This window comes from Haliotis asinina, chromosome 9, assembly GCF_037392515.1.
Source record: "Haliotis asinina isolate JCU_RB_2024 chromosome 9, JCU_Hal_asi_v2, whole genome shotgun sequence".
Lineage (NCBI taxonomy): Eukaryota > Metazoa > Mollusca > Gastropoda > Lepetellida > Haliotidae > Haliotis > Haliotis asinina.
The window spans coordinates 988,536-1,014,521 of record NC_090288.1 but is presented as its reverse complement, the minus strand read 5'-3'; the positions used below and the strand labels follow the sequence as shown (position 1 = coordinate 1,014,521).

The following is a 25,986-nucleotide window of genomic DNA, read 5'->3' as shown; positions in this document are numbered from 1 at the left end:
TCAGACACTGACCTTCTTTTCAGCCGATTCGAATTTTCTCGTGTGGAAAGTGGAAATTTACAGCACAAACAGCTCTGGTTAAACCGAATTCCAGTTCCTTGTTTCATAAGGAAATGGTATTTACGAATGAGGTTTAATATTAAACTTCAATAACACCGTCTTTCTATACTTTATGTCGAGGTGTAGGCAGCATACCTTAACTATGGAATCACAGATTGCCCCTGTTTGATAAGGTCGTAAAATGGTTCACGATGCATCTGGCTCACTGGTTAAACATGTTATGTGTTCTTTACGGTCATTCAGTGTAGTTCTGTGACGCACAGTGAGGTTGATGTAATATCAGTTTCGTCACAGACAACCAAAATTAGCGGCAGAGCCTCGTTTTTAGATTTCCACGATTACCAGGATTCCGTTTGTCAGAGCTCGTTGAACAACAGAGCACGCTGTAGGATTGCAAGGATTAGAGGGAGCTCAGTGTTGCAATATGCAAGTGCGTAGACCTATCACATCATACTGATTAACATTTATGCATCCACTTAAATGACATAGTTTAAAAATTCTGGACTGGTTATCACAGTAAGTTGCACAATAAGACGGAACCAATTAAAGAGGAAACGAGACTGTTCTGGTAATCAATGTTTTGACATGGAAAACGTGCAGAGCAGTTGTCGGTAGAGTATATCTTCACATGAACCCGAAGTTCGTGCTCAGAATACAAGGCATTTAGAAAGTGGTTAAATGCAATATACGTTACACAGGAGATTACAACTTCTCACTAAAGTACACATTCTAGTACCTTTGTTGGGGTAAGTCCCATCCGGGATTCGAACCCACACCATCAGAGTAAGGCACCTAATCCCAGTTCACAAAGTACTTTGCTTTTGAAACCGGTGTGCCCTAGCCCAGCTAAACGTCTGTAAGTCTAGTTGCGTAAGGCTTGAAACTGGCAAGTCATCGCTGTTGATGTACCAACTAACAAACTTTAGGACCTTCATGGACCTTGAATTGACCCCTGTAACAATCTGCTGCCTAGTAACAACAACGAGGGCGATATCGAGTCATACAGTGAGTTGTGACGTCAGATACACTGAAGATAAGATTGATAACAGCCAAGAGCAACAACTTTCTCGGCGTTGCTTGAAGGCCGGCATGTGAATTTCAGTTATCTCATGCCCTACACGACCAAGGTCATCTGTAGACTTTATATTATTTTGACAAAACTGACAAAGATTTCATGACAAACAGAGGTCAGGGCGTTTCTAGGAAACCACTTGATCATGGAGCGTCTTGGAGACACAACTCTTCACAACTAACATTGGTAATGGAGTGGGCAACTTGTGGTGATTTCCGATAATACTCGTGTCACGACGAAGTTTGTGATGGTTTAGACTGTCTCAGTCTGTATTTGGTAATGCTGGAAACACACGTTGTGGTCGGTGTTACCGCGGATGAGCTATTGATGACACATTGTCATTCATCCGCTTCCTCAACACGAGATGCGTGAATCATGTACAAATACACAAAATAACATCTGATTCAAGGATGTAGCACTTGACCCGGAAGTGTATCTGATCTGCCGGGTCCAGTCTTTGTTGTGAGCCGTCGGGGTCTGACATTAGGATATGTCAGTACGTAATAATACAGTTCCAACTTGATATCGAAGTCTGAAGTCAGACCAGCTGCTCGCGATGATACCTACTTGTGGCACATCAGTTTTGTGAATCTAGAAAATATTTCGTTTCTGAATGGGCAGATATAGTATTGTTTGTGTGAATGTATTGCAGCCCTCCATTTCGGTGATATAGATGTATTTCTGTACAAAACAAAAAGTGCCACTACTGAATGCAAATGTTTGAGTACATTTCCTCAGAAACTACTTTTCACCTGCTTGGGTCGCAGTGTGACTTCTTCAACATATACTTCGGAGTGAAAGAACTTGCAAGAACTCTGGCAAGTGCTTGTCATTTGATACGTCATTATGGGGTCCCGGGAACCCTGCTTCCAGTCCCGATACTCAGAATACACAATGTCATTTAGCAAGTGATCAAAAGTAGCACAGCTTATATTGGGGATTACACTTTCTCAGTAAAGTGCAAATTCTATTACTTTTGTTGACTGGTGACGAGTAATCAGTGGTGGTTTGGGGCGTTGTTAGGTGGCTGACTGTGTGCTGGCGATTTGGTGCCTGATGTGGATTCCCTCAAACCACCAAAAGTACTAGAATCTGTACTTTACTGAGAAAGTGTAGTGCTTAATATTACATATGGTACTTATGCTCTGAGTTAAAGTCAAATACTTGCATCATTTAAGGCTTTTTTCTGCATACAGCCGACGGATAACGGGATACTTCTCACTCACTCACTCACTCCAATCTGTTGGCATACACTGTCCTCCAAGTACGTGACGTAATTAAAACTCACTTGAGAATTCAGTTATTAATAACTTTCACGTTACAAAATCAATACATATATGCCACAAGACTGAAACCTGGTGACACGGTATTGTAAAAACGTCTTGCTGATCTGGTGGATGTATGTTATCCTGGCTGCTTAGATTGTGCCTCGTGTCGACCACTGGATTGTCTGATCCAGATTGGAATACTTACAGACCAATGTAAACATGCCGTGGAAGATTAATGAACATTAAACAACAGCAGGCATACAACAGATCGAGCTGATATCTAATTATTTTGTGTATATTTTAATCATATCAACGTGGAGGTGCACTGTATTATACTACAAAACGATCTCCAAGTTAAACAGATGTCAACGAAACATTAAGGACGCATGTGTGGAGAGAAGTATGGTAACATTTTTTGGTTACCGTAACAATACATAACAAGAACAATGTAATAGTAGCGGAATAGCGTTGTTCCTAAACAGTTAAAAAAGAAGAGAAAAGACAACAAAATACCCAAACTCCCCTGTACTTCTACAAGCCAAACTGCTGCAGGTACCGCCGATTGACTTCCGGGTCTGTGGAGGTGTTGAATCCTGGGAATACTGCCCTGTGTTGGATAATGTTCCAGTCTATTGGCCGAGACTGCTGCAACACCCGTGGCTGACGAGTCTCACGACTGAGGTACGGCGTCGGGCGCGACTTTGTGTGCTTGTGAATCACTGTAATAGTCACATTGAACTTGTTCTTGTCTGGGTTGCCTCGCCTGTCTCCTCTCACGTTCACAGACAGCTCCCCATCACAGTATGTGGCCTCCGATTTCAGGGGGATTGGAACGGCAGGTTTCCTGGACTGGCGTCTGTTGAAACCTGATCTCACGTTGTCTCTTCCTGTCATTGAAACATACGTTCGTGGTTGTTTGCTTGAAGCCTTGTTTCCATGATGGCCCGTTGCACGGTGCCCCGTTGACCGCTCTCCTCGGTGTTTGGTCAGCTGAATTCGGCCACACCTGTCCACACTGGGCAGAGACAGTTTATTCCTGGAAGCCATGTTAACCGATTTTTCAGAGAAATTATTCAGACGGATGTCGGCACAGTTGCCAGCAGCAACGTCAGAAGATGTGTCTAAAGATAACTCACTGTCTACAACATCCTTCACGCGTCCGGATTCGGAGTTGGTACCTGAAGACGAACAGTGCTGGTTACATCCTCGTTTTCTTGACCTGCTTGATGTCAACTGTATTGTGTTCTTCACGTCAAACCTTTCGTCCTTGTATCCTGCCTTTCGTCCTGATACGCGGTCTCCAGATCTCAGCAGTCTTCGATCGGTGCTCCTGCGCTCAGCTGACTGCTTACCCGCAGCTGTAGTAACGTGATAGCATCCCCGTGTAGACCTATCTCCATTGCAGATATTCCTGGCAGCGTTATGCTGTGTGTGACCCGGTGACATTTGGGTCGGGTAACGGCGTTTACTACAGTTTACTGCGATACTGCTGTCAGTCGTGCTGCCGCCTTGATCGCGTGAGTCTTCCCTACCCGGCGCTGCTGGGTAACTCTCACTCGTTTCAGAAGGCGTTGATTCAAAGTCGTCCTCATATTCCGGAACAGAGGCATCATCTATTTCAAGACTCGGAGAATGAAGTGGGGCAGCAGTTGAGAAATCGTCGGAGAAAATTTCTTGTTCCTCACTGAATATACTGTCTCTGTGTGTTTGAATTTGTCTTTCACTTTCCACTGTTACATTTCTTATCTGACTGCCGTATGTCCAGCAACCTGCTGATGGAGCAGTCTTTAATGGGTCAGCTGGTGTAGGACATATTTCTCTCGCATGACTTTTGGCCCTTGGCACATCCGTGAAAAAGTCGAAGAGAGAATCGTCATCACTAACATCCATAACTCTTTAGAAGAGCAACGCTACGAACCCTTCATTACTCCTCTGACTGTCCACTGTTTCAGGCATCTGCTGCTCTCACGAAACCATTGTTGTGTTAACCATTGTTATGACGTCACATGAAACGTCATGACGTCACAGAGGTGAAAGTTGTTACTGAGCGTCATGAATGGTGCGGTAGAGTTGTGACTATAGTGTTGTCTAAGTTCCGGGTTTTATTTCCCAGCAGTCATAAAATGTGTGATGGGGGAGGGGGAGGTGGGCATATCTTGCACACTGCATCTGACGGAAGAAAGGTGTGTGTGTGTGTGTGTGTGTGTGTGTGTGTGTCATATCATGTACACAATACACCAGTCACAGCCGGGGTTAAGAGCGGCGTCTGGATATGTTTTGAATCAGGCACAGAGCCAAAATGCATGTTATGCTCAGTGCAGCTATGTCGCAAAGCAGGGTCATCTGAACAACAAACATCCATCCGTTAGAGTGAGTGAGTGAGTTTAGTTTTACGTCGCACTTAGCAATATTCCAGCTATATGGCGACAGTCTGTAAATAATCGAGTCTGGACCAGACAATCCAGTGATCAATAACATGAGCATCTATCTGCGCAATGGGGAACCGATGACGTGTGTCAACCAAGTCAGCTAGTCTGACCACCCGATCCCGTTAGTCGCCTCTTACGACAGGCAAAATGTAGTTAAAAGTATATATAGTATGACTGGCATTCCAGGAAACATCATGTTGACAGCAGATTCACTATCCCATTTATCGAATAATGTTTTATCTTTTTACTTATATTCATTTCATTTGACCTGGTCATACTAGCTACTAGAGGGGGATATTGATTACAGTTTCAAGCCTGTTTGTGACATTCAGTATGTCACATGACCCGTGAAGGTAGAATAGGCCTTCAGCAACCCATGCTTGCCATAAAAGGCGACTATGCTTGTCGTAAGAGGTGACTAACGGGATCAGGTTATTAGTCTACCATTTCTCATGTTTAATCAAAAAAGTGAGTTCAGTCTCTTTTATTAACTGTGCATGGTCAAAGGACCAATGGACCCGTGAAGGTGCAGAATAGGCCTTCAGGAACCCATGTGCATGGTCGACTATGATTGTCATAAGAGGCGACTAACAGGATCGGGTGGTCAGGCTTGGTCAACACATGTCATCAGTTCCCTATTGCACAGATCGATGCTCATGTTGTTGGTCACTGGATTGTCTGGTCCAGACTCGATTATTTACAGACCGCTGATATATAGCTGGAATAGTGCTGAGTGTGGCGTAAAACTAAACTCACTCACTCACTCAATATGTCACATAAACGACAGTGATTGGATGCCAGGTGTGTCATGTATGCACATTTTGCTACCTAATCACACATCAAGCAATACATCTAAAGTCATCATGTCATTTATACAATTATTTCGCTTACCTCATTACGACGGCAACCAATCACAAACAAGGTTACTTTCGAGGCAACACTATCCATGCAACAAGCATGTCTTTAAGCCTTTAGCAATCCAGTTATATTATCAGAATAATTCTGTTGAACCTGATAGCTGGATAATATTGAATAAGGCATGTGAACACTGGGTGGTTCTGTTCAAACTCTGGGTCTGAGTCTTTTACATGTAAGCAGTAACTATTTGAAACCTATGTTACAAGTGACAAGCCTAGTTGTTGACAGTTGATATCTTTGAGTCTGAGTTGAGTTTTAAGCGCATGCTTTGTCCACAATTTAAAACATAAAACAATGACCAAACAATTCTGTTGCAAATAGCGTTCTAACAAAACAACAACAAAAACCCATTTAATTCTTCATTGACCAGTCACATGATCAAGGCAGTTCCGGGTCCAACTGGGAACTTTAGCCAGCTTCCCCACGTATCCATGTTGTCCGTCCCAGCCCTATTTAGCACACTAATTGCTAATGTGGACACGGGTTGGGGGATCATATCGTGCACACTAAATCAAACAGGGTATGGGGTCAGGGAGATCAGCCATACACTTATCATCAGGTAATAAACCTGACTGTCAGTGAACCCTCACTCAAGTTAAAAATGACGAACAAAATACATAAACACAGTCATGTTTTATTACCTATGGTATTAGCTGTTCCCTGTTTAGGGTACAACTAGACGATTTTGGTATGAGGAGGGATTCAGGGCACTTCTCATATATGAGAGGAGTCTAAGTAAACTTAGTCTCTGTACTTTTCGATACACACCGCTTGTGAGTATCAGTACTGAGACTTAGTTTCCTTAGACTGATATGAGCTCTACTTCTAGTTTGACAAGAGCCAGGAGAAGTGTTAACATGACTGTTGATTTTCCAAGGTATTACTGAAAGAGTTACATAGGTACACAGTATAGTTTTCACTGTAAAAGAAAGAACCGTAACTCTGGCAGCACGGATCTACATATCTCTGTATATATTACACGAGCAATATATGGCAGCTGACAGAATGCCTACACCATTCATGATACTGTGACATTCAATATTCAGTAACAGCGATAATAGAGTTTGCACTTTCCATTGTTGACAAGTTCAGAGTCTGGTTTAATATTGAGAAAAAACTATGTAAGAAAATATTTAACAACTGTTTAAGATGTGTTGATCACTCAAAGGTGTATAATTCACACTGACTGAAGACAGAGGACTCTAATTCTTATAAGGTTCACACTGCTGATTCTTCCAAAGAAATAACAGACTACTGAACTTCAACAACTCCTATCTGACTTGCATAAGAAGTCCATCTCATTTAGCGATACACTGACTGCTTTACAGAGGATGACACAGCACACACTATGCACAGGCAAGCAATATCCTCTGATCAGAATATTCCAAGAATCTGAATATCATGAATGGGTAGACATTACTACCACTGAGAATAAACAATACAGTCCTACGTCAGATGCACTATATACAGTTAAACACAAGTACTGTTTATAAAAATCTCTGTACAATAACAGACCATTTCTGTCTGTCTAGTGAACAGTCAAGAGCTGACAATGATGTCAAAATAAAAATGATACCACTGCGTCTAATTTGAATCATATTGTTAAGATTATATTATTCCTGCAAGGAAAAAACAAGTAACTGTTTTTATGACATTTTTGTACATCCCCTTTCTGAGAACAGATTGTTAGATAGGTGTGTGCACTATCCCCAGTAGGACGAACAAATGAAGAGAATCATAATAATTCATCCTGTATATAAATTATACCAAGTCTGTATTCAATTGTAATCTTCTAAATAATATCACTAGTAATGTATCAAAGGCCCTGTTGAGGAGAAATCAAAAATGGATCATTATTTAAAGTACATTTCAGTTAAACACACGAAGATAATGGGAACAGATATGTGTACTAAATGCATGTTACTTTCACTTGAAACACGCTGATTTTTTTCACAGAACACTGTGTTTGTCATTTTCAATACAAATTTACTGATATAATTTCTGATTTGAAATCATCATCAAAGAATAAATCACAATATCATTCAGAAAATGTCAGGACTGAAACCCTTCTTACTCAGTTTGGTAAAATGATATACATGACGGTAAAATCACTCTAACAAGCACACAAGGCACATAACTCACAAGCACACAAGGGACATAACTCACAAGAATACATGTACATAAATGTCTACAAAACAAATCTTCATGATCATACACATTTTTGTTAAAAATTTTTCGCACTAGTCAGCATTTGATGACAAATAATAGACAGCATACAAACTTATCAAGTTTAAACAAATAATAATTTCATTCAAATATCATAAATGACCTTGACATTTGTTACAGATTTGTGTTGGTGGTACCTGCAATACAAGTACATGAACAGTTCGTTACAGATGGTGAGAATTATTGACATATGCACTTTTGAGTTTAGAAGGCTGACATTTTGTGCCATGTTTCCAGCCAGATTTCACAAAGCTATAGTAGCACCAAGACCATACCATGTCCTTGGATCATTACACTCTTGTGACAGTCAACACCCATAACCATCTTGGCACGAATACAATCATTAGTAACAAGCATTAACAAACTTATGACTGTCGTAGCACTAAGATCCCTGTGTGTTACAGATGCCAAAGACCCTAGACAGCAAAAACACTGTTGCAGGAATAGATGTCTGTCAAAGATCTAGACATCGAACACTGCCCCATGAGGAGATGCCTGTCAAAGATCTAGACATCAAACTGATGCCTGTCAAAGATCTAATGAAACAGATACCTGTCTAAGATCTCGACATCGAACATTGTCCCAGGAACAGATGCCTGTCACAGATCACGACATCGAACATTGTCCCAGGAACAGATGCCTGTGGAAGATCTTGATACCGACCAGTGTCCAAGTAACAGCTTCAAGATCATTCATGGAGACAAATGCAACAAAGTGAAATATGCAAGTCAGTGTCCTGCAGGTGGGCATGTTCCTACACTACTGAGTGCATGATACCCGCTAAAGGCCTTGTCAGTCAAGTACAAAGCTTTTCACCAGCTGAGATACATTTTATGTATATCTACCTTGATAACAAGGATAACAGAAACTCCTCATCTCAGGTAAAACCTGCTTCTTCTGGATTTAGCATATTTAACGTCCTCTGTCAAATACAGATAATACATATATATAAAACAGAAGACTGCTCATTGAGGCATCTATACTACTCAGATGTTCCTTCATCGCCAGAGAAGGCATACAGTCACTTTACTTTGTAGTTGTGATGTGTGTCTGGTACAGTGAGCTGGTTACATGAGGATACGCTCCACGAAGACAACACCCAGTCTGCAATGTGTCCATATGTCGTAATGGGCGATGGAAGAACATAGCTGTGTTACCACTTGTCTGTTGTCCCCTTGTCATAACACTGACAACATAACACCAATGATATGACACCACCTACATCATATCATTGAGACATGTCGCAAATAAGGTAATTGGGGAAATGCAGATGAATATTAGAAATCTGCATACTATGTATAGTCGCTCTATTGTATGTATAGTCTCTCATTTGTATGTATAGTCTATAGTCAGTCAATTGTATGTATAGTCAGTCAGTTGTATGTATAGTCAGTCAGTTGTATGTATAGTCAGTCAGTTGTATCTCACATAGTGTATGCAGGTCATCATAGTTTCTCATACAATTGGTGGGAAAACAAATAGAGTATAAGCATTGTGTATGAAGTCACAGGGAGACAACTTTGAAAGAAATCTCAATGTCTCTTTTTCTTTTCCATTCCTGCCTTCATCCCAAAGATGATCATATCTTATAATTCCCTAATGTTATCATCCACCCAACTGAATGTCTCTTTGCCAAAACTGCCATAAAAGGCCTAAAAGAACAAACACATTTCACTGTAACAAACACGATGACTTCACAAGTTGCAGCTTCAAAACTGAATAACAATAACAAGAAAAACTGAACAATGTTTAGCATGATCTAGAAAATAGGATGTTTATAACTGAGTTTACTAACTGTTCAGTCATCACGGTTTGATGTAGGACTGAAGACAGGGAGCACTGACAACAGTGAGATGAATCAAACAACATTCCAGACCAAGTCATATTCCTGTTCCAAGATAATCCTACCTTCTTATCAAAAAGAAACGTCACTGACGTGATCCCATGGTCTCATGATATCTATTACTAACTGACCAGGAGTTAAATAATTGCTCCCTTTCTTAGAGTGATATTGGCCTAGGAAATCTGTGAAAAATAAGACATTGGTCTTTACAATTCATCTGGCATAGAATCTAAACTGGAGTGATCTAAATGTCTCCACCCACTAAGAGGCCCATGTTACATGTTGGTCCTCGACATACTGCTGCTCCCCATCAAGCACCTGCCAGCAGAATCATGCACCATTTGTCCTTCCACACTGTTTAATATATACGTCCTCAATATGTGCTTACAGGTTATAAATGAATATTCTTCATGGTGTTCCGGCCTGCTGGCTGTGACTGGATGATGATTTATGTGACGATGGAAGATGAGTCTACGAAGCCTCAGCCCCCTTGGTCTTGCCTGATTGTGTTCGTCGTTTTTTCAAAATTGGGTTGTTGGAATCAGATAGGTTCTTGATGTTGCAACAGTGGTCGTAGTCCACTCTCATAGTGGCCAGTGCGTTGGTCATCTCCTCCTGTTAGAACAAGAACAGAAACCTGTGTACTGAAGGCACAGAGGCTCACCTATTCTTGTATCTGTTCACTGATTAGTTTGCTATTGTTTGTGTTTTTCACAACTGTATGAAACTACATGTCACAAATTCGACCAGGCAAACCCATGATTGATACAAAAATTAGTTGTTTCTCTTTATAGGTCCTGACAACCTGTCAATAACCTGAGATAGAAGTGATCAGCAATGGTCCCAGAAGATTAATGCACATAAGCAGGGAAGGAAAATGAATCACATGGACCACCATGAAAAAAAACCAGGGCAATAGTTGCAACCTTTCATTTAACAGCACATTCTGTACATTAACGACATCCTGTGTTTTTGAAACACAAACCATGTCAATGTAGGATTATCAACAAAGATCATAACCCCATTCTGTCAAACCCACCTGCACATCCATCCAGACATCCTCCTCCTCTCGCAACACCCGTGCCGACATTAGGGGTGTCGGTGGGACCATTGAATAGTTCTATGTGAAAAAGAACCATATTAAAAATACATTTAACACATTGGAAACTATCAAAAGTCACCAGTTTACTACTAGATTGATTTGTGTAAAAGGTTTCCCCAAGAAACATTCCAGGATTCTCATTTATAACTTGTCAAAAAACTTTTTCAGCAAATGAAAAATGGAAATCAGCAGTATCTCATTGCATCAGTTCAGATCTACTAGACAGATCTTCATAGCACATTTCAGCAAGGAATATCCTATACTTTAGAAGTTCATTAGAAGAGGCTCATATTCCAGGGAGATAACTCTAGATGAGATGCTCCTCACAGCCCAGTTCCAGAGTTCTCTCTATTATCACTAGCACAAGTCTCAGCTACCTTCAGTCTCAGTGGACCCACAGCTGAACTCACTACTGACTGACCACATTGTTTACAAACAAATGACAATGACAAGTTATTTCTGAGCTAAAACTTCCTGTTTAAATAATTGACACTGTATTTCATATACTATTTCATCAGCTCTTGCGTAACTGGTTTGTTAAACATAAAGAGAGAATGTGGCTGGTCCCATGTTGGTATCCAACAAACCACCACTGTATTCCTGCAGACCTATTTACGGGGTCAGTAACTGTGTTCGCAGTGTGACAGGAGCCAACAATGATATCCCGAGGGTAGGAAGATGACAAGGGCTGGGGTGAAGCTGGTACTAACTACACAACTGGAGCCAACAATGATATCCCGAGGGTAGGAAGATGACAAGGGCTGGGGTGAAGCTGGTACTAACTACACAACTGGAGACAACAATGATATCCCGAGGGTAGGAAGATGACAAGGGCTGGGGTGAAGCTGGTACTAACTACACAACTGGAGACAACAATGATATCCCGAGGGTAGGAAGATGACAAGGGCTGGGGTGAAGCTGGTACTAACTACACAACTGAAGACAACAATGATATCCCGCGGGTAGGACGATGACAAGGGCTGGAGTGAAGCTGGTACTAACTACACAACTGAAGACAACAATGATATCCCGAGGGTAGGAAGATGACAAGGGCTGGGGTGAAGCTGGTACTAACTACACAACTGGAGACAACAATGATATCCCGAGGGTAGGAAGATGACAAGGGCTGGGGTGAAGCTGGTACTAACTACACAACTGGAGCCAACAATGATATCCCGAGGGTAGGAAGATGACAAGGGCTGGGGTGAAGCTGGTACTAACTACACAACTGAAGACAACAATGATATCCCGCGGGTAGGACGATGACAAGGGCTGGAGTGAAGCTGGTACTAACTACACAACTGAAGACAACAATGATATCCCGAGGGTAGGAAGATGACAAGGGCTGGAGTGAAGCTGGTACTAACTACACAACTGGAGACAACAATGATATCCCGAGGGTAGGAAGATGACAAGGGCTGGAGTGAAGCTGGTACTAACTACACAACTGAAGACAACAATGATATCCCGAGGGTAGGAAGATGACAAGGGCTGGGGTGAAGCTGGTACTGACTACACAACTGAAGACAACAATGATATCCCGAGGGTAGGAAGATGACAAGGGCTGGAGTGAAGCTGGTACTAACTACACAACTGGAGACAACAATGATATCCCGAGGGTAGGAAGATGACAAGGGCTGGAGTGAAGCTGGTACTAACTACACAACTGAAGACAACAATGATATCCCGAGGGTAGGAAGATGACAAGGGCTGGGGTGAAGCTGGTACTGACTACACAACTGAAGACAACAATGATATCCCGAGGGTAGGAAGATGACAAGGGCTGGGGTGAAGCTGGTACTAACTACACAACTGGAGACAACAATGATATCCCGAGGGTAGGAAGATGACAAGGGCTGGGGTGAAGCTGGTACTGACTACACAACTGGAGACAACAATGATATCCCGAGGGTAGGACGATGACAAGGGCTGGGGTGAAGCTGGTACTAACTACACAACTGGAGACAACAATGATAATAATTGATATCCAGAGGGTAGGAGGGTGACAAGGGTTGGGGTGAAGCTGGTACTAACTATAGCTCTACAAAGAATACTTACTTTAATCCACTTGTTCTGCATCACCTCTGATATAGACAGTCTGTGATCAGGATCTGTTCTCAGTAAACCTCTAATCAACTCTTTTGCTGAAAAAACAAACAAACTCTCGTTACACTACCCTCATCCAGCTGGGTCTACATACTGTATGTGTATCAATAAATGTGTTGACATAAGTCCCATGATGAAGTAAGTGGGCTGAACCACTAACACATTTCAGACGAGTGAATGAGGATGAATTACGCACCTTTTAGCAATATCACAATGAGGGACACCAGAAACGAGGGAAATCAAACATTCATGCTCCACATGGCGAGCCAACATTTATTCCATAACCACTAGGCCACACAATATTGTGTATTAACTATTCATAAAGATGGGTATAAAGGTATCCAAAATCAGCTGTGACATGATTTTCTCCATGAACAAAACAAACATTCCCATGACACAAATGAAGCAAGCCAAACAAATACCAGCGACAGACCCAGTCGTCATGCTTATGTCATGCTTATGTCATGCTTATGCCCTCAAACATGGTTACTGTAGATCCTCTGGACTAAACTAGGTAACTGACTAAAATGTTGACGTTTGTACTCTGTACTCCCACAAAGCAAAGCCACTGAGCAAAGTGGTAAGAAGTGTATTTTTGTGAAAAGTGCACCTACCATCTGTGGACACCCGACTCCACTCCGGATTGGGGAACTCGTACTGTCCATTACGGATCCGCTTCTTCATTCCGGGGGAGATGGCAGCACCATGGTTACTATAGAAGGGGGGATAACCACAAAGTCTGGAAGAACCAATACAAAACATACATAGTAACACCCAGAGAGAGTAACACATGCAATATGTACATGATAACACCCAGAATGAGTAACACTTACAATATGTTCATAACACCCATAGAGTCCAGCACTTGCAACATGTACATGATAACACCCAGAGAGAGTAACACTCACTATATGTACATAAAAACACCAAGAGAGTATGACACTAACACTATGTACATGATAACACCAAGAGAGTATGACACTAACACTATGTACATGATAGCACCCAGAGAGTATGACACTAACACTATGTACATGATAGCACCAAGAGAGTATGACATTTACCACATGTACATGATAACACCCAAAGAGTATGACACTAACACTATGTACATGATAACACCAGGAGAGTATGACACTAACACTATGTACATGATAACACCAAGAGAGTATGACACTAACACTATGTACATGATAACACCCAGAGAGTATGACACTAACACTATGTACATGATAACACCCAGAGAGTATGACACTAACACTATGTACATGATAACACCCAGAGAGTATGACACTAACACTACGTACATGATAACACCCACAGAGTATGACACTAACACTATGTACATGATAACACCCAGAGAGTATGACACTAACACTATGTACATGATAACACCCAGAGAGTATGACACTAACACTATGTACATGATAACACCCAGAGAGTATGACACTAACACTATGTACATGATAACACCCAGAGAGTATGACACTAACACTATATACATGACAACACCAAGAGAGTATGACACTAACACTATGTACATGATAACACCCAGAGAGTATGACACTAACACTATGTACATGATAACACCAAGAGAGTATGACACTAACACTATATACATGACAACACCCAGAGAGTATGACACTAACACTATGTACATGATAACACCAAGAGAGTATGACACTAACACTATATACATGACAACACCCAGAGTATAACACTCACTATAAGTACATAAAAACACACTGAGAGTATGATATTTACAACATGTACATGATAACACCCAGAGAGTATGACACTAACACTATGTACATGATAACACCCAGAGAGTATGACACTAACACTACGTACATGATAACACCCAGAGAGTATGACACTAACACTATGTACATGATAACACACTGAAAGAGCAACACTTACAATATGTACATGATAACACCTAAGGACCACATGTCACACGATTTGTCATACTTCTCGGGCCCAAGGACTTCCGGTGCTGCAACACAAATGGCAAAACATTTAGACATCAGAAACCAATAAAAAAATTTAGATTTTCCACGGAAAAATATCAGCTCCATGTCTGCCTAAATAACATAAATACATGTACCAGCTAATGAGCAAAATTGAAATCAGTATACAGATGGGTATTGACATGCAATGTGGAAGCTGCGATATGATACATCTTGTCACTACTAACACTGGCAGTGTACCATTGTGACTGCAAAGTATCATGCACTTAATATACGTTACAACACGAATCCCAATATTAGGGGGGCAATACAATATGTATCATGACACAAAAACCTTTAACCCTAACACCAACTATAAAACAATATCAAAACAAAAACAATGTTTCAATGAAAGAAATCTTAATTTGAAAAAGCCACTTTTTAGGCACTTTTTAACACAAAAACAAACACCATAATACATTATACTGTTACAGACAGGAAACAGAGATCAAAAACACCTTTAATATCTGCAGGTTGCTGTATGCTGTTCACTGCAGTCACGTAATAGAATGAAGTTTGTGCTGCTTTTAAAAACACTATATTCTGACATTCAAAGTTAAAGATCGATGTATCATGGCCCATCTGCTGCATCGTATTAGGACACGCTGACTTGGCCATTAGGAGACATGGGTTGATGTACCCTTGATGCTTGTCTATGTTCCGCCTCACCCTTTATCAACCCATGGGTCCTGATGGAACAACGTCTCATCAAACACCACAGTGTTAATCTGGAATTGTTTCAGGCATGGGTACAAAATATGTGTAGCCATCGCTAGATTTTGCAGACAAGACAAACAAATTTAGAGTTATCTCCATTCCATCTATTTGCATTTGCTAAACATGGCTAATTTCCTTACATCATCCGTGATTCAATGTTATTCAAGGTATTACTACCACAAAGTACCATGAGTTTGGCATTCCCAGCAGGGTACATTGAGATGTTACTTGCTTGTAAGCATGATACAATGAATATAAAAGAGCGCTCAGACAATCAGAAAACAAGATTTATGTGTGAGGTAAGACAAATGAGAAATAATAATAATAACAATACATTTCTGTTATAATCGATGTAAACAAATGTAAATCTTTGTATCAATTCACTGTATCGCCAGCTCATGCATCGATGTGTATTGATGAATCGTCACACCACTAGAGTATAGCATGGTGTCCAACTACCACTTACCAACATAATAAGGTGTATAGCAAGGTGTTTGTAAGGACTTGTAGTTGCTGATTTCTTTAGCGAAACCAAAATCTGTCAACTTAAGCACTCCCATTTCACCACGCTTTGAATACAACAAATTTTCTGGCTGAAACATGGAAGGATACTTTGTTTAAGAAACATACATCAGTGAGAAAAGATTCTTGTATGAATTTTACAATTTTATGTTTGTATAGCGAGTTAGTGAGTGGGGTTTTGTTTAATGCCACTCAAAAAAAACATTCCAGCCATATATGATCAGTAATGATCAAATGAAGAACTATATACAGGGAATATCTGGGATTCAAACAGATCATGAATGACTGGATCCTAATCCTCCAAAGGGACACAAATCTGCATTTCAAATTAGAGTATTACGGTCACATTAAACATCAATCTGCAAGCAAGGCATCATTAGTGCTCATGTTAAAATAGATTCTGAAACTTCAAAAGAAATTGAACAGGAAGATTCCACAGAAATTGTCTCAATTTCAACCTACTGAAATAAACTTTTCTCAGAAACATCCTGAAACTACCACATCATTTGGATGTCCCTACCTTTAAGTCTCTGTGGGCTATGTTCATGGAATGAAGGTGCTGAATGGCCTTAGCTATGTCACATATAACTGATGCAGCCTCTGAAACAACAAAGCATGGCATAAGTAACAAGTACAGAGGATTTATCAGAAACATGTAAGAAATCTGCAATGATGATCTTATTAATGACACATTACAATGAAATTCAGACATTTTCCAGCAAAAACACATCAACAGAAATATTAATGTCATTGATTTAAATATTTCACATCTCAACTAACTTAAAACGCAGTTAGCTCGAAGGGACATGGAAGGCAATATATCTAGTGTTTCACAGAGTGAGTGAGCGAGTACATACTATTTGGAAGCACAGTGAGTAAGTGAGTGAGTGAGTTTGGTTTCAGCAATATTCCAGCAATATCACAGTGGGGGACACCAGAAAATGGGCCTCACACATTGTACCCATGTGAGGAATCGAACCCGGGTCTTCAGCGTGACGAGCAAACGCTTGAACCACTAGGCTACCCCACCGCCCCCTTGGAAGCACAGTAAGCTGAATACCTGAAACCTGAAACAAGCATGTACCTGTGGTTTATGGCTATTGAATCAATGTAACTGGCAAATGTAAATTGCCAGCAAATGTAATGACTGAGGCACTCTCTGTGCTTCTGACCTGGAAGTCAATGAAAATACGATGTTTTCCGGATATAATGACACTCATTGAAACATTGAAACTACACAATCCTCAGGCGACTGCAAGATTAAGGCTCTGAGGCCCAAATCCCTGGATTGAACTAGACCTTGCATCATCTGTCCTCCTCACCTCTCTCTGTGAATGCTGAGTCTGCTCGTTCCTGGATCCTTGTGAACAGCTCACCTCCCTCCATGCTGAAAATAGCCATACATAAATGTCAGTACCATGCTTGTGCTTTCATTCACTTTCTTGGAAGGTTCTTCTCTCCCTGTTACCATAAAGGTTGTAACAAGGGCCATATTATTTTCATTTTGGAGGGGCGGGGGTTCAAGATGTCAGTAGGGCAAGTCTGGAGCCTTGATAGTTATTGTTCTGGAAGAGTTCAGGCATGAGACTGGCCTCCAACGGTATCTAGCCTGGGCCGTAAACATGATAGGCAAATGCCCTACCAGTGCACTACTGAGCTCCACACAAATACTGCCATTCAGAGTTATTCAGACAGGGAAATTCTACAGTCATATCAATGAAGAAAAGAGATTCCACAGGAACATAGGACAAAAGAAAAACACATGATGTTTACCTCAGTTGACAACCAACTGACAAGATACAGAGACACAGTGATTTCACGATTCTCTTATGTCAAACACTATCTCTTTCATACTTACTAACTGTCCATCAGAACATTAATGCCTCACGTCCAGAATATATGAGTATTTACAAAAGTGAGTGAGTGAGTATGGTTTTATACCACTTATAGTATAAGAAGAAATGGCCTTCACACAATGTACCCATATGGGGAATCAAACCCATGTCTTTGCCGCAACAAGCAAACACTTCACCCATTAAGCTAACCACTGCCCCTTTTACCTCGATTAAAAGTTGTGTTCAAACACATTTGAATTTAGCTGAACCGGTTGTCTTTTTAACACTAATTTTTGTTATAATAACACCTTTTTCCATTTTGCCTGTCTTGTAAATCTGGATATGGAGTGACATCATCCTGAGACAGCACAGGGACCCTGCAAGACAGAACTTACCACTCCATGACAACCAGCAGACATCGTTGCCCTGAGTAGTTGTTTTCATAAACATCGATAATCCGAACTATGTGACAGCACCCATGACATGCGCGAAAGTGAAGGTCGACCTCTCTCCTGGCTTTGGGAACATCTCGGAGCACCTGCAGAAGGGACAATGCAGTCAGTCAACTTTAGCACTACAACCATAAGATCAATTACCTGTGTTCAAATTGAAGAGGATCTTTGGGTTCTTGAAATCTGCTGCCTTTCAACTAGTGTCTGATTCAATATCTCAACCTTTTCATTCTGTGTAAATGTTCTTTGTACATTATCACAGCCAAATGGCAGCAATTTCAAATTTACTAAACACCTGACTTGCATCAATGCAGACAATAAAATCAAGATTAGACCAAATACACAAGTAACATGTCTCCAGGAATACAAGCACAACATAATGTTTGGGGTGTGTGTGTGTGTGTGTGTGTGTGTGTCTACCTATTCTCATCTGCTGCCATACTTAAATAACACAGCTGGGAGGCTGATATACAAATCAGAGTTGCAATTCATTCCATACTATAAAGTTCTGAATGAAAACTGACCCCAATGTTTCAATCAGACAAAAGCAATCTCAGATCTCCTGCCATCTTTTTATTGTACCAGTTACAAATTTGAGTTTTCAAGTATATTTCTTGTTCTTAAAAGTTCGATAAAGTGTTGATCAATTTATTACCCAAGAATGGAGCACATTATGGCCGTCATTTATATAATGATGCAAGAGTTATCACACTTGTGTGGTGTGCCTGACTTCCACACCCCTCACCTATTGGCCTCATACGCATAATGCATACGTCATCGCCATGCTACCAGGTTTACTGTGTTTACACTGAGCAGTGTGACGAAGCAAGCTCCATGCATGTCACCAACATAAACCAGTCAGTCTGTGCCACCGGTGATCATAACACAGGGCTAAAACCAACCCCAGTTTCAAGGCCACAGCAGTCTGAATGGCTCTCTGTTTGAGAAGTGAACCCGACACCGATGAATGAGCCCATGAGTGAGTGACTATGGTTTTATGCCACTTTTAGCATTACCCATTACACCGTACCCATGTGGGACATTGAACTTGGGTCTCCCATGTTTAAAGCCAACACTTAACCACTAGGCTACCCTACTGCCCAAGCCCCAGAGATACATCCTAACAGTAAACAATTTCATGTCTGCACAAACTTCTTCCACTCCATTACTGTCACATTCAGTGTAACATGACGGCCCATTCCAGCATAAACTGGCCTCACATCCGTACTTGTTTGAATAGTATAAAAATTAGGTGTGACCATGCAGTATTAACCAGATATGGTATGACAGTAATAACAGGATGTAGTTGAGGCAGTATTAATGGTATACTGGTATCTAGGAAACGACATGACAAATGATGTATAATGCATTATCTTTTCATTCTTGTTAATTTTCATTTTCTTTCTTATTCTTGAAAAATACCAACGGATCAGTAAAACAAGAAATAAAATTGCTCTGGCTGAATTGTGTGAAATATGTGATCAACATGTAGAATGTGTGTCAGTCAGGGTGAAACACTTCACCTCCCACTGCACCATAACACACAGCTGTATTGAACATCCTTGATACGTATTTCACCATATATCATTTTAACTGGTCTCATAACATACAACAGCTGTATCAGATGCAGAACCCTTTGTAATATTGTTTCTGCTCTCTAGTTCATGATATACCTAACTTCTTCATAAATATATCCAGTGATTGTATCTGATTTCCACATTTCCATTTATGTATATTCATGTCTGCTAACATCTTCACAAGGCCAAAGCTGAATGAAACTTGTAGTTGTGCAATATGACATATTCCCAACAGATACAGTTGACATATTTCCTACTTATTGGCTTGAAATACTCCCTACTGACAGGTTTGACATACTCCCATACTTCCTACTGACTGGCTTGACATACTCCCTACTGACAGGTTTGAAATATTGACATGTGGGACACAATTCTTACTGGAAGGCTTGACAAACTCCCTGCTGACAGGCTTGACATACTCCCATACTCTCTACTGACAGGATTGACATACTCCCATACTCTCTACTGACAGGATTGACATACTCCCTACTGATGGGTTTGACGTACTGCCAAGCAGGACACAGTTCTTAGTGAAAGGCTTGACATACTCCCTACTGACAGGCTTGATATGCTCCCTACAGACAGGTTTGACATAATCCTTACTGACACTGACAAGCTTGACATACTGACAGGCTTGACCAACCACAGTGACTGACACTTCTACAAACGACATACTAAGCAATGATTTCTAATGAAACTGTAAACATGGTAGGCAATGATTTCTTAAGCAGTGCATGGTTCTAAGTATAGAGTTCAGGTCACAAATCAGTTGAACTTAAGCAATGCTGAACATGGCGAGTCCTTGGATGGGTGACTGTGTTCAGCAACTTCACTTGTGTTAGTTTCTAGAACTTCTGTTCTGCCCTACAACAAGCACATGGTCTCATTTTCGGCAAGTGAGTTTGTTGACAAATTGCCTACATTTACCCAGCAGAAAATGGGTACCTGCTGGGAATGGTCAAGTGACTATTTACCTTACTAATACCTTACAGGCAGCTGCGATAATAAGCTGCTTTGATAGTTTGTGATATGAGCATTCACCTCTTGAATGTTGTTTAGCTCATAATAAACGTACTTATTATTACTTTTATCACTAATGAAGCAGGGAACATGGTAGGCAATGATGTCTGTTGAAACTGTTGGCAAAATGAAGATCTAACCTGGCATTGTTAGTTCGTACATTGTTTAATGCTACACATATCAATATTGTGTAACACTCGACTGCAGCTGGTAATGATGGCGCGTGAACCTAACAACCCAGTGATTGACATCATGAGATCTGATCTTCACAATATTGGGATGTACGATGACATGCATAAACTAAAGCAGCAGGACTGCCCACCCAATCCCCGACTCATATGCTAAACAATTCTAACCCTGATGTTCATAGGTTCAACAACACAGCATTGCTGAATTAATAATCAATGACGCAGTTATACTAAAATTCGATTCCGACTAAACCCTGTCAATGAAGAAGTGGATGATATCGGGAGACACCAAAATGTTTTACACTTGGTAACACTTTGAATATACACACGCTTAGCATGTTCAGATTTTAATCAGAATTTTGATTGTTTCTAACTGATGAATGCATCATAGTGTGAAATTCAAAGACGGCGTGTTAATGTGTACAGAGCGGCACAATGTTGAACAATGTTGAAAGGAAATGACTGAGAAACTAACAAGAAGTGGGAGGGGTCTCACTTGAATGTCATCCCTACACTGTCATCAACCGAGAAGCTTTCTCACGATCACTCATTAAAAACGTTACAATCATAAAAACATATTCAACGACAGTCTTTACTACATCACGTAAGAACACTGACGTAATTTTATAGAGTCGATTTCCTACCTTCAAGGCAAACTTTTCCCCAGTCGCCCGTGAAAAACACTCAACCACTTTTCCGTTAATCCCCAGCCCCAAAACACTGCCCGTTATCCTATAATCGTCTGAAATTGGGTTCTTCCTTGGTTGTAGGGGCCTCGAATGACTATCGCCCATCATCTTGGACACTGTGGGTCAAATTTGAACTAAATACAATCAACTTTCGTCGGTAATGCCTCTAATATAACCGTATACACTCGCGAAGAAGCGAGCAGGCGGATGTGTGTGCGTCGACGCAATGGGAAGTGACGTTATGAGACAGAAATAGCATCAAACGCGCACCTGTTATGGCGCATATACCTTGCCTGATCAGTTATGTCCCTTTGATAAACACAAAGCATGAACACGCTGGATTATAAACATAATTTATCTAGGTTAAAATGTTCGCAAATTTCGCAACAATGACAAAGAACTTCTGCCGGCTGATATGATGCAACTGTGTGATTGTCTAGTCCATATCTTCCTATTGTTAAAGTACAAACTAATCTGCTGATGTAGTATAAATGTCCTCCCAAGTCAATCTCAGTAAGCATCCTACTTGTACTTGTAAACGATTAAGTGCACATCCGACAGTATGACAAGAATAGATTAATAATTCCCCGAATTTCGCGTCTCTGCACCGAAGTAGCACAGTTTGACCAGGTTGAAAGCTTACAGCTGACTGTTAAATGGCGGTATGAAAGCAAAGATTCGTTGACAACTAGCCTCATTCTTTTTTGTATCCCAGGGCTTCCACTTATGACACGAATGAAAGTAAGCGTGTATTATTCAATGAGCCAAAAAGTTGACTTTTCTGTGTTGAATAGACATTCTGTACCAGTAAGTCCATGATTCAAGACAAAACCCTCACCATAAGATATAATTATTCTATTACTTATTCTCCAAAGAAAAGAAATGTCAAAGACTTGCTCATCTTCAAATATTAACAAAACCGTTCACACGAAATCAGAGTTTTCACACATGTGAGCTTTACCTAAGTGTGCTGTCAGTGTTTTGATAAGATTACATAATGCCATTTAATAAGTGGTCAAATGTAACATATGTTATATTTGGGATGACACTTTCTCGGTAAAGTACAATTTCTAGTACTTTTTTGGTTGAGTCCCATCCGGGATTCGAACCCGCATCCTCAGGGTCAGACACCTAATAGCCAGCACACAAAGTCAGCCGCTCGGAGATCGTGGTGGCTGAACGGGTTGGGTGGCTGACGTTATCTGCTGGCGATAGTTTCTTCTTTGTGTGAAGAGTTTTCGAATTGCTAATGCTATGCATTATGATTTGGAATAAATTCTAAAGAATGAATTTGTCATCCTATATTCCACGGTTCCGTGTAGAGAAAGTGAAATAGAACGCTCAAATAGTAGAATATATGTCGCACACAGCGCTAGGAGATATCACTACGCATAACACAACACAACATTAGAATATAACAGTATGTATAACAGAGCATTAGGATGTAACAGTATGTATAACAAAGCAACAGAATATATCTATATGTATGACAGAACATGAGAATATATCTACATCTTTCATAACAAGACAATTTGTACGGAGTCACAGTTGAAGTTACCATGGTGACACAAATCCCCTCTTAAAGCAATAACAGTCCCATGGTCACGTGGCCCCGCCTCACGTCGGTATGTGCTAGCACTGAATCAAACATTAAACGTTTGTTTTCTCTAATTCGTAAAGCCATATATAAGCACTTTGCAAAGCACAGGTCTGATCCATCAGGTCACGTGACGTTGTTTAGACCAACATGGTGATTCCTGTTCAAACACCAGTCCCGGCTTCGTGGAAGGAGTGCATCCTAAATCCAGTGCTGGTTTTAGGATGAAAATCACATACTGCAACAACTGTAAACATTCAGAGTAGACACTCCTGTCATAACTTGCAACAAGCTATTTGCTTCTGTAACTTTATACACAACGATCTATCATGTGTGCCATATGTAGTGCCTGTAGGTTTGTCGTCGACAGCGGAGTTAAGCAATATATGAACATTGAAGCAACAGTGTGTTGTTGGGGAAATGGGGAAGTGCTGCTAGTTGGAGCAACACCGGCCAGGTGTAATACCCAGCTCGTGACAAACAGATGATGTAGAAACAAATGATCCAACATTTGTGAAACTCATAGAAAAAGACGTAAGACGACACAAATGCAGACACCTAGTTGTGGGTATAGTAATGTGGAGTATCCCCGGATATCCCCGGATAAATACTGCGACTATGTGTCCCAGTTCACCCAGTTGCAAATGGGTACCATGTTGGGATGAGGCTATCTGATAACCCGTTTTACCCAACAGGCAGCATGAGAAGAATACTCATAAGGGAGTTGATTTGAAAAGAATGCCAGAAATATAGACACCCGTTCATCAAGGGGAAACTCAAGCGCATTTAATATATCTGCTAGTTGCGTACATTTGAGTGCTATATAGATAATCTATCGTATGAGACCACGTGTAGCTGTAGAAAACATTGACGTCATTTAGAATGATAGGTATAATGGTGTATAGACAGTACAACGGTTGTCTCAGGAAGCAGGCGACTGGTGGATGTGCCGGCAGGCTTAGTCTGGCATTCTCAAATGAACGCGATGCTAATTACGTTATGGCCATGAAAGTCCATAATGAGATTCAAACCAGAACCCTTCTGATCCGAAGGACTTCTCTGGCTCAAATTTAACTTGAACTTGATCATATGACTCCACAATGATCTATCATACAGACCCTGAAACTAATATACTCGATAAAACCCATGGACGTCTGTGATATGTGGCAAGTCCTAATTGTCGTGGTTTCAGTTACTCTGGTGAGGAAAGAGGTGGAGCTGTTTCAAAGGTCACAGACACCTGAAGGTCCCGGGGTAGAACAGGCCGTCAGCAACCCATGCTTGCCATAAAAGGCGACTGTGCTTGTCGTAAGAGGCGACTAACGGGATCGGGTGGTCAGGTTCGCTGACTTGGTTGACTCATGTCATCGGTTCCCTATTGCGCAGATCGATGCTCATGTTGTTGATCACTGAATTGTCTGGTCCAGACTCGATTATTTACAGACCGCCGCCATGTAGCCTGAATATTGCTGAGTGCGGCGTAAAACTAAACACGCTCACCCACTCACTCACTCAAAGGTCACATGCAGCGGTAGTCTTTGGTTGTTTACACAAACAAGTAAATAACCTTCTCGTTACATAAAAGCCGTGGTAGTTGTGATAAGCACGCTGTGTCGTAGAGAAAATGTCTGGTTTAGAGCCGGCTAAGCGCATCGGCAAATGAATCAGTGGCCAATGAGGCTTCGTTACACTTGAGTGCACACCCAACTGTTCTGACTAGGTTCGATGTCGCGGCTGCTTCGTTTCGAGGGAGGTAAGCCCAGGTACAAAATACTGCACTTTTGATTTGCGATTATACGCTTATAATTTTGTCTATTTGTAATGAACTTTATATATGATGAATAAGTGATAACTGTGTTTTAATTATGTTTGATTTTGTGGTTGCATGTGACCTTTATGTTTTTAGGTATTTATGAGCAAAGGTGAGAATATCATATCTACCTACCTATCTTCACATACTCACGCAAGCACGCACGCACGCACACGCACACGCACACGCACACGCACACGCACACGCACACGCACACACACACACACATACATTTACAAAGCGCTTTTTGTCAGTGCAAATGCGGTACACTCGAACTGAGTGTGTCATATATGTATCAACACATAAGTTTATTCCTTTTACACTTGGTTTGATCGGGCGATATATATTAACTAATACACTGCACATGAATAACGCCGTCGTTTAAATTACCATGGAAACCATATATATATATATATATATATATGCTGAAGTCACAGATTTGATTCCTGGTAATTTAATCGACTGAGTTCTTCATCTGCAGTGTATTGGTGGTTAGTTAAAGACTGTACGTGTGTGTAAACAGACATGTTAAGACGTCCCACGTAT

General features: G+C 40.9%; 1 protein-coding gene across 1 annotated transcript; it reads right to left on the bottom strand.

The window, feature by feature from the left end:
- Positions 1-6,365: 6,365 nt before the first annotated feature.
- LOC137296183 (MAP kinase-activated protein kinase 2-like) lies at positions 6,366-22,253 on the bottom strand. Its single transcript, XM_067827896.1, has 10 exons — positions 21,989-22,253; positions 18,503-18,645; positions 17,595-17,659; positions 16,793-16,872; positions 16,217-16,343; positions 14,945-15,020; positions 13,639-13,763; positions 12,977-13,062; positions 10,856-10,936; positions 6,366-10,431 (listed from the first exon to the last, which is right to left on the bottom strand). Exons 1-10 carry the CDS (start codon positions 22,139-22,141, stop codon positions 10,288-10,290), a joined length of 1,080 nt encoding a protein of 359 aa, XP_067683997.1. The 5' UTR covers positions 22,142-22,253; the 3' UTR covers positions 6,366-10,287.
- Positions 22,254-25,986: the final 3,733 nt, after the last annotated feature.